Below are 13,036 nucleotides of genomic sequence, written 5' to 3' on the forward strand. Positions count from 1 at the left end.
AAACACATTTTTTTATTTTTCATAATCTACTGATATTTTTATGGATTCACACGCTGTTCTCATCTCATTTATACTCTCTTCACTGCACTAAAGACAGTCTTGACATTAATATGTTAGTACATGCACTCTGCACTCTGAATAAATTTGGCTGGATTTTTTTTGAAGTTTTAAAGCTTGTGAACTGAATGTAAAATGATCCCTCGAAGCCAACTTTAAGAGTCCAAACACATCACTCTTCGCTGCACTGACTTAAAGGCACCAGCAGTGTGTCTAGTCATCTCATTGTGAGTGTAGCGGTAGTAAGATTTAAAGAAAACATTAGCAGGTATTTTATTCAGTCTCCTTGTTATTAGCAGACATCGATTTTTGTTTTTTGACAAACCAGATTGAGACGTAAGCAGTCATTGCTTGGAAAGAATTTTCAGATTTGCCAAACCTGATGCTGAAGGCCACTGATCCACTGTACCAGATGGACCTTTTTCATATCAAGGCTGTGTGACTCACACTGGGCCAACAGGACATTTCTCTCACTAAATTTGGCAGGAGTAAATTATATAAGTAACGTTATGTGTTTTTGTTTCTGTTTTCGGAAAACCTCAAATGGTGTTTTTAACACGCAAACAAATGCCGTGTTTAGACGTTAGACAATTAAAAGGTTTAAGAGGCAGCTTCTTTATATATTTTCAATTCTTGATTTAGATGATGTGGAAAAACATGAAATCGATTTTCTCTCTTACAATGGTATGTACAGTACCCTCTCTCGAAGTATCCCTCAAGCACGATGGCTTCTGAGGGCGATGCAAACAAATGATTTTGTTGCTAAAAAAGGTGAGGAGCGAGACTCGCGGCATATTTCAAGAGCCACCATCAAGCCACACCTAAAGCCTGATGCACTAATATGCCGGTTTTTATGGCAGACTGGCAACATCATCAACTAACGGGCCTTAGGCATTGAGTTCTAAAAAAAATATGTTTATCCCTTTTTAATCTGCAATGCCAACAAACGGTCCATGGCATAAGGCAGGGGACACCCTGCACAGGTACATGAGGTGCACACAAAACAGACCATTCACACACACCCACAGGTTCAACAATGTTTGACTTTCTCCAGTGTTCCCAAAAACAGCGAGCGATCTGACCTCGCTACGAGGTAGCAGCACTAACCTCACCACCATGATTCTCCTTCCAACAAACATGAGAGTGAAGACAAAATGTTCAAGGATGTCGGTCACCTACACAGAACCTCAAACAGACCAACCATTGGGGCAAACTAAATTAGCATGGTGTTGCGGTTAGCTCACCACTGACTCACGACACAGGAGAAAGCTTGGCTTGGATTTACACACATTCCCATCTTTCCTCAAATTCCCTATTACTTGCATCAAATCTTAAAGATTTTCCAGATTAATTCTTGACAGCGATAATCCTCTCTTGAACACTAATCTTTGTATGTGGTAATACACTAGCTTTAAAGCCCACTTGAATAAGAGTTCAACTATACAGGTGTGTATTGATAGGTCATGCAGGCCGCCAAAAAATGACTTGGCAGACCAGTGTTGGCCCTCAGGCCTTGCGTTTGACCCGTGACCACCAACTACGCTCAATTAGAAATGCAGAACATTGACAAACCTCAGTTTAAAGGCCTATTTATGATTCCTTTACTTACAAATTTAAACCTGTCTGTTTCAAACAATGTTTCCAACACAGATCGTGCATCCTTTATGTTGGTATTGCTTTATCTACCAGAGGGGGCAGGCCACAGTCAAAGGTTTATGACAACAAGGAACTCTACATGGCGACTGTGGAAGAAGTATCGATAATGTACCTGCTGCACAAAGCATGAAACGGAGGCAGCGTTGTAGGAGGCCATTCAGGTCAGGCCATTGAATATGTTGTGACCGGACGAACAAGTTCCACCATTGTTATGTCTTCTTCATGTCTCATTATAGCAACATATCAGGTAGTAACAGCAACACTGCTGTTCTGTTTGGCCAATATCCGTGAGGTTTGTGGCAATGTAGGGAAATATGGATGAAATGAACACAGCACACGGACAGAAGACTCCGGATACAGACGGAGTCTTCTGTCCATGTGCACAATGTTGAGCATAAGTGAGCCTTAATGCAGTTTCAAGGTAAAACAAGGACAGCATTTGAAGTTACAGGTGAGTGAATTTAGAAGCTTTCATCTTGATGTTATTGAACTTCATGACGACTGTTCAAAGAGAGATGACTGTTTAAAATAGCTGTTTCATTATACCCACCAGTAGCATCCTGAGCATGGATTTGTTGATTCAGCTCAAGTGTAGTAAGATCTAAGAAAATGGAAAACTCCTCTTCAGCCGTTTTACTCCCATCATGGGAAGCTCTAATGGCAGCGATGTGGGTGCTGATCATCACAAAGGACTATAAATGGAAAAGCGGGGTATAAAGCGAGAGACTTCTGCATCAAGTCCCACGGAGGGCAAAATCAAAGAGATGCGAATGGTAATTAGCTCAGATGGCACCGTGGCGTATTTCTCTGATGAAGCTTAAAACAACAGGAAGCACTTGATATCCCTCTAGATTCCCCCTGTCCCTGCTGATCCCTCCATCATCCTACAAAAGACTACCCAGATGAAAGCAAACAGGATGCCTCTGCAGTTTCCTTTGGGTGAATGATCAGGGGTGATGAAGTTATTTAACACATCATAACTTCAGCCAACTGCAAATGGAAGCTCCCCAGTCAGAGAGGAAGAGTCATCACTCAATCTCATCTTGGGGATGCCAGGTTCAACATGCAAGATCTGGCCCGAAACAGATTTGTTTAGATTGTATTTACCCAGCAAACATAAGATTTGAGGAACATGAGGATTACTTATTTATATCTTTTGTTACTAAATGTAATTTGTAGTTATTCTGTATTGACACCAAATATTTTATTCTTCTTCAACATTTTGTTTACACTTTTATTAAAATTCTTGCTCAGAATCCATTTTTGGTTGACTTATGGAGTTGAAATGTTCTTGCATTGCACATGCTCATTAGCATTAGCCACATTAGTATGTCAACTCAAAGACGGAAACAGAGACATTAATGTGGACCAACGTCAACATTGAGCTGTTATTACTGTACGAGTCACACCCAGTACACTGTTCGACACTCAGTAAATCAGTGTTGTGGATCCAAATGGCAGCGTTTCTTCATAACATGCCAGATAGCTATTTCTTCGGGGGGGTTTTCTATCATATTGAATTTTTCTATCACATTTTTTTACACATTTATTGTACTATATAGACAATCACGCTATAATAAAGCAATGAAAAACTATTTCCCAAAATTATGTCCTTTTTCATACCTTCTTTAGGTCCCTCCAAGTGAAACCTCAAACAAAATGTAAAGGAGTCCCTTCTGTCACCAGCACACAAACGTTCACCAGCAAGTATTGCCAAAATCACATTGTCGCGAATCTCTTATCAGGGATGGCGATGAGATGCCTCCAAGATTTCCAACAAATGTAAAATACAGAAGGCACAACCATGACTCACATTTTAAAGATGCAAAACAAAAGAAAACAGATGAAAGATGAATATCTGAGTGGGGTTTATGAGTCAGGAAATTGAGTGAGCCTGCGGTCTGGACAGCAGCGCTCTCAACATACACTTGTCCTTTCAAATTTCATGGACTTAATTTTGTCCACAGGGCTCTTGAGATTTTTTTTTCATGAATCTGTTTCCATTTTATGAAAACATCTACATATTTTCAATTTCTTATCATACCATCTGGATGGCCTTCTAGCATTGTTCTAGGTGGAGATCATAAAATGTAAAGGTGGATTATATACTTTACCTATTATAACATGAGCCCCCAGTTTGGCCATGTGCCGGGCAACCTCATAGCCGATTCCCCTGCCTCCTCCTGTCACTATGGCAACCTTGTCATCTTGTCTGGGCATCACTGGTGGAGACAGAGGACACATAGATGTTAGATAGCAGCTCACAATACCTCCTCTTAGCTGCTACTCAGAGCAGTGAGATGTCCTTTTAGTTAACATTGCCCTTTAATTACAGGACGACAATGGCACAAGCCCACCTTTGAAGATGGGGAAAAAAGTTATTATTCCTCTGCAAACCAGGAAATCTGACATATTTGAACTTTAAGTCATTTAACTGTGTTGTGAATGTAATAATAATAAAATAACTGAAATAACAACGTTGATGAATTATATCACGCACACAAGTATGTGAAGGTTTTGTTAGAGAAACACACGACACAATTATTTTTCCTGACAAGAACATAACACCAGTTACATCAAGGTGTTGAAATCATTTTCAGAGATTGAGTAAAAGAGCCAAGTGTCTTTGTAAATGCTTAAGAGCACCACTCTCATTTCGGTGGTCAGCAATTGTTCATCCCATTTCAGATGTATCCATACACAAAAATGTAAAACGGAGAGTTTATTGTTTTATTTTCACTTTCAGTTCTGACAAACATAGCTGATACAGATTCAAAAGAGTGTAGCAGACTTGATTTCCTGCTGAATGAATAACAAAAATAACATCAATATAATGTCCCTTGAACAATTTCCTCTTTTATTGGGTCATCACAAAAAACAAAAACATGTACAGCAAGCAAGAGTTTCTTATCTGCATGTCTCTGTCATCTCTGTCACCAGTTGTCACAGCTAGAGTAAGAAACCATGAATAATTTGGGCAATTACTCCTGTGTTTACAAAGCTATATGACAAAATGGCAGCGATGAAAGCAGAAGATAAGAATTAATCTGCTTAGTCATGGGGGGGACAAAAGAGCTGCAGGGAAAGTTGCGTCATATCTGAATAAAGAAAAAGTTTAGTTGAGTTTGTTTTTATTTTTAATGTTATTTCGATGCTCTTTTTTCTTTTCACAAAATACAACAAAATAACACTACATGAAGTAGCTTTAAAAGTATACACAGAACAAAAGGATTTTCGTGAGGTATTGCAGTGAAAACATTGATGGTAGAATGCATCCAACACCAAGCGGAATAAAACTTAATTTCCATATACAACTGGCACCCAAGGCATGCTGCCCGGGAACAGCGTTCCAAACTCCATTAAGAAAACGCAAGTTCTAAACAATATGTACTGGCGAGAAGCAATGTGAAATCTAAGGACGCAGATTTTAAAGCATAGTAATCCACATGTTTCTGTGCATAAAACGGCATGGTCAGAAAGCCATTCATCTCGTCACCTTCAATGTTTTGACGGCTTTTCTGTAAGCTAACACCACGTAGCTAACGCCTAGCGCGGTGCACCGACCTGGCAGCCGGATCCGTCCGTTGAACAGCTGAACCAGGAGAACTCGCAGCCCGAGCAGGTAGAGTTTAACAGCCGGCAGAACATGTGAGCGAATGAACGTCAACATCCTGGTCTGAGGAAGCGACAGCTGAGGAGCGCTCCGGAGCACGAAGGAACAGTGACCTGGACAGGACACGTTCCACTAAGACGCCGTCTTCTCTCCCTTGTCTCCTTCCCTCGCGCTTCTTGAAGCAACTCCTAGACATGTGAGGATAATTGTAATTATCTATATAATCATAACTTGCACATGAACTGAAATACATTTAAAATGGCTTTAAAAGCCGAACACATTTATTTTATTACAGACACATGATGTTAAAATTCAAATAAAATCGTTTGGAACGTGATCATGGAGATTCATTGTCAAATAGAATAGTGTACCTACGGAGCCCTGGAAGTGACATGCATGTGTTTTGTTTTTTTTTTTGGAGGTGACATGCATGACTTTATTTTTTTTAACAGTTATCTCGAGATCATTTTTATCTCAAGAAACGATTACTTCCTGTAATCACTATGTCTCCCATGGCTTCGTAACTGTTCGTCAACATTGTCATTCGCTGTCTGCAAGTCAGAATATTGTCGACGGCAAAGTTTGTGCGCTTTTAACACTCGGATCAAGTGGCTTCTACTCAAAAATAATACCACATGTTATGTTATCTTGAGATAATTTGTATCTCGAGATAATTTTTATCTTGGGATAGAAAAAATAAAGTCATGCATGTCGCTTCCAGGGACACGTAATACGTTCAGCTTAGCCACATATGGTATTATTTTGAGTAGAAGGCACTTGATCAGAGTGTTAAAAGCGCAAAGACTTGCAGACAGTGACTGACAACGTTGACGAACAGTTACGAAGCCATGGGAGACATAGAGGTTCCAGGAGGACGAGATAAGATACGCATTATCACGAGATAAAAATTATCTCGAGATAGTTATCTCGGGCAAAAAAAAAAAGTCATGCATGCCACATCCAAAAAAATAAACACATGCATGTCACTTCGGAAGCGGCTGTTGGTACATACAGAGCCCTGCTCTGTATGTACCAACAGCCGCTTCATATTTTATTTCACAAATGAATAAGGGGTTTAATTGGGGTGCCAGGTTCCCCACACACATTCTCACCGAGTTTTGTTGCTTTTCTGTAATGCACTGGAACTGCAGCAGAGTTGGCATCTGATGTCACTCGGCGTTGTGTTGTGTGACTCATTGACCTTGAATAAAGGGGATCTGTGACTCTTATCTACTACCACTGCAGCTGTTCAGGTATCATTAGTGTGTGATGGAGGAGCTTGGTCGCTGCTGCTTGGCTGCTTGATGTGCCGTGTGATTCTCCTCTGTAGATCCAGCATACTGCTCCCCTCAGCTCTGACTGTCTCATTAACTGCCAGAGAAAAAGATCACACATACTAGATAGAGACATGACACCCGAGTTTGATCCATTATTTCTCCGAATGAGCTGTCGGAGGATTGTTTCTGGACCAGTGCAACACTTTGAGGTAGTCTTTTATGTGCAGGGAGTGACCAGCCTAAATTAATATGTACATCACAGAGCTGGAAGAAGATGTTGTTGCGTTATGGGGGATTAGGCGCTCGTGAATTTTTCAGTTTCTAATCATAAAAATGAAGAACATTGTGAATGATTCCTGTCCCTTCTTGTCGCCAATTGATGACATCACACTGTGTGGTTTTGATTTTCTTTTACTTTTGCAAAAAGACATGTCACAATATTTTCACTTCACTGCGATTTGCGTCAATAACAGACAACGATTGGCTCAAAAGAAATGTACAAATGATCTAATAGTTTTGATTGGAAACACATATTAACAATTATTAAAGTAATTAATAGCTTATTTACAGTAAATAATTAGTAATTACAGTGTTATTTAGAGCGAACATTCAGTGAGTATTCCTTGGTTAAATGTAGTTGGGCTTAACAAGACGTGAACCACTTAGAATCATTCACTACAAGCTAATAGGTAGCTAATATACAAACAAATAAGAAGTTTATGTATGGTTCCATGTATTACCTAATCTACGGTGCAACTATTTATTTCAGTTTTAGGGTTTTATGATGTTTATCTAAAGCAGGAAGTGAAGCTGCATCATATAACATCACCAACAGGTCGACAGAGTTTGCGTCTGAACCTACACTGCTGTGATCCAGCTCAGTTTTTATTCAATTTCTCTAAGTCCAAAGACACTGAATCTTGTTCCATATTCAGCAATGACCAACGGACTGACCAGCAAAGGTAACATGTTATGAAACAGGCTTCTATAGGAAGACTCAATGCTAGGCTCATTACAAAATGTAATCTTCTAGACCAACCTTAATGATTTTAATTAAATACAGAACGCACTTTACTGACATTGAATTGTTCACAGCTCACCGAACTCAAACATGCACCAATTAAAATGCAAATGCTTTATTGGACTGATCACATTGATGATAGACTTAAGGTGAGCTTCGCTTTAATTCACGCTTTTCTAACATACTACTCTTTACCATAACAACTCCTCCTGCCTCAGAATTACCGCTCAGAATGGTAATGAAGCGGTATAAGCCCTACCTTTACTCCTCTTTATGGGACCTTATATATGCATGCAAACATGCCATTTAAGCTTAGACATTTTTCACTTTGTTATCGAGGGAAATATGAACTAGCGAGCTGAGCAAAATGAATTCCAAGTCGAATAAACATGTTTTTGTGCTTGGATTACCGTCCTTCTATTGGCTCCAATACTGAACTGAAAGATTTGTGATCACTGAACTATAACTGAACTACAACACTGTATTGAAGCAACCGATCAGTGACCATTGTGGTGGATGTGGGAGGTCACACTGTGTCTATTTTGTGTTGCAGCTATGATATTAATATTGTAAACACATGAAATACTTGTTGACATTTGAAACATTGTCACAAATCAAGCAGTGGTGTAGTGCACACACCCATCACAGTCAAGTCCCTTGTTGCAAGAGAGAGCACCACTCCAAAAAGACACATGGATCAGAGCAGAACTGTGTCGTCACCGACAAGCTTTTCATCAAAGCTTTCCTGAGCCTGAGAAAAAGCAACCCGAAGAGACAGTCGACTGCCAGGAAGGCTTGTGTTTGGCTGGCACTGGTAACAGCCGTACTCCTCAAGCGCTCCATTTTATCTCAATTACAACTATTTCTCTTTAGTCTGGAGTATTCAGTGCGAATTATCGGGAAGGCAAAGGAACCTACGCAGTCTGGCGCTCTCTAGTTTTTGGCAGCTCCAACTTAGTCACCAAGAAATGATTGTTTATATGACCAGTCATTTATGAATTCTTACAAGGAATCAAGAGTCCGCACACCAAGCATCAGCGAGCGGCTACACGTGACACGTCACATTCACATGATGTAAAAACAAAAATACATATTGTATATTTCCTTCAATTTCCTCAGTCTTACGTTTAGCATTTTCATGTATTGGATGGACAATATTATATGGAGGTTTTTCTATGAATCAGCATAAAAATAAAAATAACTTGCACATTTCAGTAGTATTCTAAACTTACGCACTTAATAAATTTGTCTTTGAATTTCACATTTGTACATTCTTTTCTGAAATGTGTAACTTTTTTCTATTTTGGTCCGACTACTAAAGTAGGGAAAAATAAATAAATCAATTCTTATTAATAATACTACTAATAATAATAAAATAAATGTGTCATTTTGCACAGTCATTGTGGAACTTGACATTAAAATAAACAAAATGTTATGTTTTGACAGTTATTATTGATGTTATTCTGATATATCAGTTATTTAATTTAGGATGTATATATTCAGTGTGGCAAAATTTGAGTAATTGTGAACTAATGTTTTTTGAAATTTAATTTAATTTATTTTTTCCATGTTATTTTACTTTTTATTATTTTTTATTTTAGTTTTATTTATGCTTGTTTTATTGTTTATGTTTTGTTTTATTGTTCGGATTGAGGCAGAAATATTCTGTCTTGTCTGTCTCTCCAGCAAATACGTCGCGTGCGACTTCACATATCTCTTTATTTCTTCTGCAGTCGCAGGAGCCAAGGGTCACCAGTGTGAGACAGCCAACTATTGTTCAAAGGAAATTGCATCTCACGCATGACTGTTAGATGGATACAAGGTTTGATGGAAGATCATTGAGACAACACAACACACACAAACGCACAGTTAAAGGCGTACAGTATGCGCAAACCTGAAGACGCAGCCAGGCCAGGACAGTATGTGATGTAAACAGCAAGTGAACAGCATCAAAACAGCTCTAACTATGAGTCGCCTAGTCTTATATGACAACCAACTGGCTGGCTGCAAATCCAAACTTGTCACATTTGGTAAATCCACCCTGACAACAGGCTCCGAAGGATCCGCGTGTATGTGTGTCCTGCCGCTTGAAATAATCTAGGCTTGGATTTATTCCAGCTGAGACGTGGACCTGGAAGATATTTGCTACGTCTTAGGAGAAAACGGGGAGTGAAACTGCTCGGCGCATACTGCGACAGTCATTCGCTGTTGTGGCCAAACAACTGCCACCAAGAGGAGACAGCAGGTGAAATGTCAGTTTTGGTGTGTGTCATGAACAGTCTTGACACTAAAGCGTGAGAAGACTTATGCTTTTCGCATGATGGTTGAGCCTATTGCGATGACTATGAGCAAGAAAAAGCGAGAATATTGAGGGTCTAAGCTAATAGTATAGATGCATATCACAACTCCAAACAAGACAAACATTATATAAACTGCTTCAAATAGGAATATAATACATTTTAAAAATACATTTTTTTGCTCTTACTGTGTAACCGTCAAGTTTTGAGTTTCTGCTGCTGCAATACAAAATGGGATTGTATATGTGATGGGAGTCCTTTTACTAGCTGGGATAACTCTCCGACTTCCTAAATACCTGTGACTGTAATGTATCATACAGTATTAAACGTGCTAATATTCTTAATTCCATTATTTATTTCAGTTTAATTGGGGAATTTGACTCCTCGTTCCATTTCCCCACATGTACCCGGAGTGATGTGCACGGCTTTCCATGAGCGATAATAAGCATTTTTCCCTGTCGGAAGAGAGCTGCTTCTGGAGGCGTTTTTTTTTTTTTTTTTTTTTATCGCCCGCAGATATTTTCATGTGTCTGGATGCATACATGTGAATGCTTGTTATTTCTATGCGTGTACCGTTTATTCATCACATTGTTAGGATAAACATCTGCGTGCGCACGGCCCACATTTCAGCCTCGTTCCCCTTCATTGCCTCCAGGAAGTAGATGTCTTTCCATGAGTAGCTGTAGAATGAGGAGCGGTAGGAGGGATAGTTGCCTGCACAAATTAAGTCTGTCATTATCTCCAATTATTAGACACGCAAACTCCGACGCAACGCATGTGTGTGTGGGTGAAGCTCAGTTTGGAACTCACTGAGACATCATTTTTTTTGTTTTGCTCTTGATCAATGTCCCCAAACAAGAACACATATTTAAAGAGGCTCTAAAGTCTTGTGACTGTTAGATATAGGTTTTTAATGGATCTAGGGTCCCGACACCCTCAACATGCCAGGAATAAACTGCAGAAAACTAGGCATGAATGCAGGGCCAAGTTACGAAAGTGCTCTCTTTTCACAGTTGAATTGTGTCATTAATACTGCTTTTAAATTATTAAACCACCAGTTGCTCTCTGTAAATAGTGCTTCTTTAAATATTAGTGAAATTATCATCTTTTGTCAGAGATATATTCAGGAAGGTTAAATAGAATTGGACCAGGCAAGGACACAATTGTGGCTGTCATTGAATATCCCTCCATCCTTTCAAGAAAGGTACAAATAAATACTGGTTGCAAGGGGCACAGTAAGTTACTGAGGGTAAAGAATCATTAAAAAAATAAACATGGACAATTGAAATTAATTCATTATTAATTAAAATGCAATAGAATAATAATAATCAAGAAATAGGAAATGACACTACAACACAAGGTTGGGTGATATTTAAAAATATCTTTCTTCATTCATTGTGGATTTCAAAAATGAATTATTATTATTACGATTATTGAAGAGTGAAAGCGCACGTGCCAAGCATCATTATTTATATATTCATTTGTTTTATAGCCTTACGTTAATTTTATAAATATTATACCATAGCATTTGCAGCACTTGAAATATCATTGATAGCAACATGCTCAAAGGGACAGCAGGTGGCAGTAGCACTGTGGGAATCGCATGTGCACCGCACCACACACAAGAGCAAGAACGGTTTCTTCTAATCTGGACAAATGACAGTGACGAATGTGCAAATGAAAAATTCATTGAAATATGTCAGTAATTTTTAGTTATTTAGCTAACAGACTGGCATAGAGACAACGGCAACAAAAACAACCGTCTCAACTGGGGTAAATGATGTTTGTCCTGCAGAAATGAATGACCGACACCATCTTCCTTAAAATACAAACATCATTTTTTGAATCAATATTTGATTTAGTCTTCAGTTAGACACCATTAGAATATGAGACACTCATCATTATTAATAAACATCAATATATACACAACCTAAAACAGAGTCAGTGTGGCACAGGTTGCCCTAGTTTTGTTGTTTACATGTTTTCCTCTGGATATTTGAGCTTGACTGCACCTCAATTGGAAACATTTCTGTTTACTGCCGCACAACGCTTTTACTCCCCTTATCGTTTCCTATGTGGGCACACTCTGTCTTTACTCTTTGATATTAGTCAAATATGATAAGAACACAGGTATGGTTGTGAAGCTGCATGCTCTTAAGCTTCAGGTCTGCATGAGCACAGTGAGCCCTGAAGGTGATGCGTTGCGTGTTCTGCTTCCTCGGCTTCAAGTCCTTCACTTCCCCCCGCATTTAACCTGACAACACCTCTACCTCAGCGCAGTCATGCGGTCACATAAACACTGAGGGAGCACACTTTTCTGTTGTAGTTTCCTCCTGGTGTAATGCAATATGATATGAAAAAATAATGATTCACTGGGTATTTCACTTTAAGCACCATATGCTGTTATCTTAAAAAGATTGCAGAATTGTTCCCAGGGAGATTTGAGAGTCATCCTTTATTTGTCTCAGAGCTGAGAAATCTCATCATTACGGCAGCACTGTGGAAAGCTGTAAAACAGTGTTGGGAGAATGGAAAACAATACGGCGTACTAAATATCACAGCACAATCTGCAACCAGAATATCAATTCTTCTCTTACCCAACATTTTTAACCCTGAAGACGATCAGTTTTTTGAAGAAGTAGAAGGGATGAATCACATTTTAATATTTATGACCAGAATGATCATATTGATAAACCTAAACATCATGGTGGAAGTGTTGCCTAATGCCTAAAAGTTCCAGCCAAAGTTCCAGAGATTGCAGACCTCTGCCAAGCAGCTCCTTCTTAAGGCACTTCTTTGCTCAATGTTACGTACGGATCCCGATATGGACGGATATGTCTATGCACTGCGTTCATTCCATCCATATTTCTGCACATTTCCGCAAAGCTTATAGAAACGGAGCAGTACCACCGGAAACCATGGGGGCAGTGTTGCTGTTACTACCCGATGCGTAGCTCTAATGAGACATGAAGAAGACATCACAATGTTGGACCACTGCCTCCCACAACGCTGCCTGCGTTTTCCTCTTTTGTGCAAGAGGTACATTATCAATTCTTCCACAGTTGTCGTAGTAGTTTATTACCGTCATAAATTATTGACTCTGGGCTGTGCCCCC

General features: G+C 39.3%; 1 protein-coding gene across 3 annotated transcripts in view; it reads right to left on the minus strand.

Annotated features, from left to right (window-relative positions):
• The window catches only part of LOC128766225 (dehydrogenase/reductase SDR family member on chromosome X-like), a 34,733-nt gene that overhangs the window by 15,030 nt on the left and 6,667 nt on the right, over positions 1-13,036 (minus strand). Inside the window, exons 1-2 of one of the 3 annotated variants that reach the window (XM_053877692.1) lie at positions 5,278-5,464; positions 3,828-3,935 (exon numbers count right to left, since the gene is read on the minus strand). In XM_053877692.1, coding sequence (XP_053733667.1) covers positions 3,828-3,935; positions 5,278-5,383 — 214 coding nt within the window. In that variant the 5' untranslated portion in view covers positions 5,384-5,464. Of the gene's footprint in view, positions 1-3,827; positions 3,936-5,209; positions 5,465-13,036 lie in introns of those variants that run through there. The other 2 variants (XM_053877695.1, XM_053877693.1) reach the window with 2 other exon arrangements.

Source organism: Synchiropus splendidus, chromosome 10 (genome assembly GCF_027744825.2).
Source record: "Synchiropus splendidus isolate RoL2022-P1 chromosome 10, RoL_Sspl_1.0, whole genome shotgun sequence".
NCBI classification, from domain to species: domain Eukaryota; kingdom Metazoa; phylum Chordata; class Actinopteri; order Syngnathiformes; family Callionymidae; genus Synchiropus; species Synchiropus splendidus.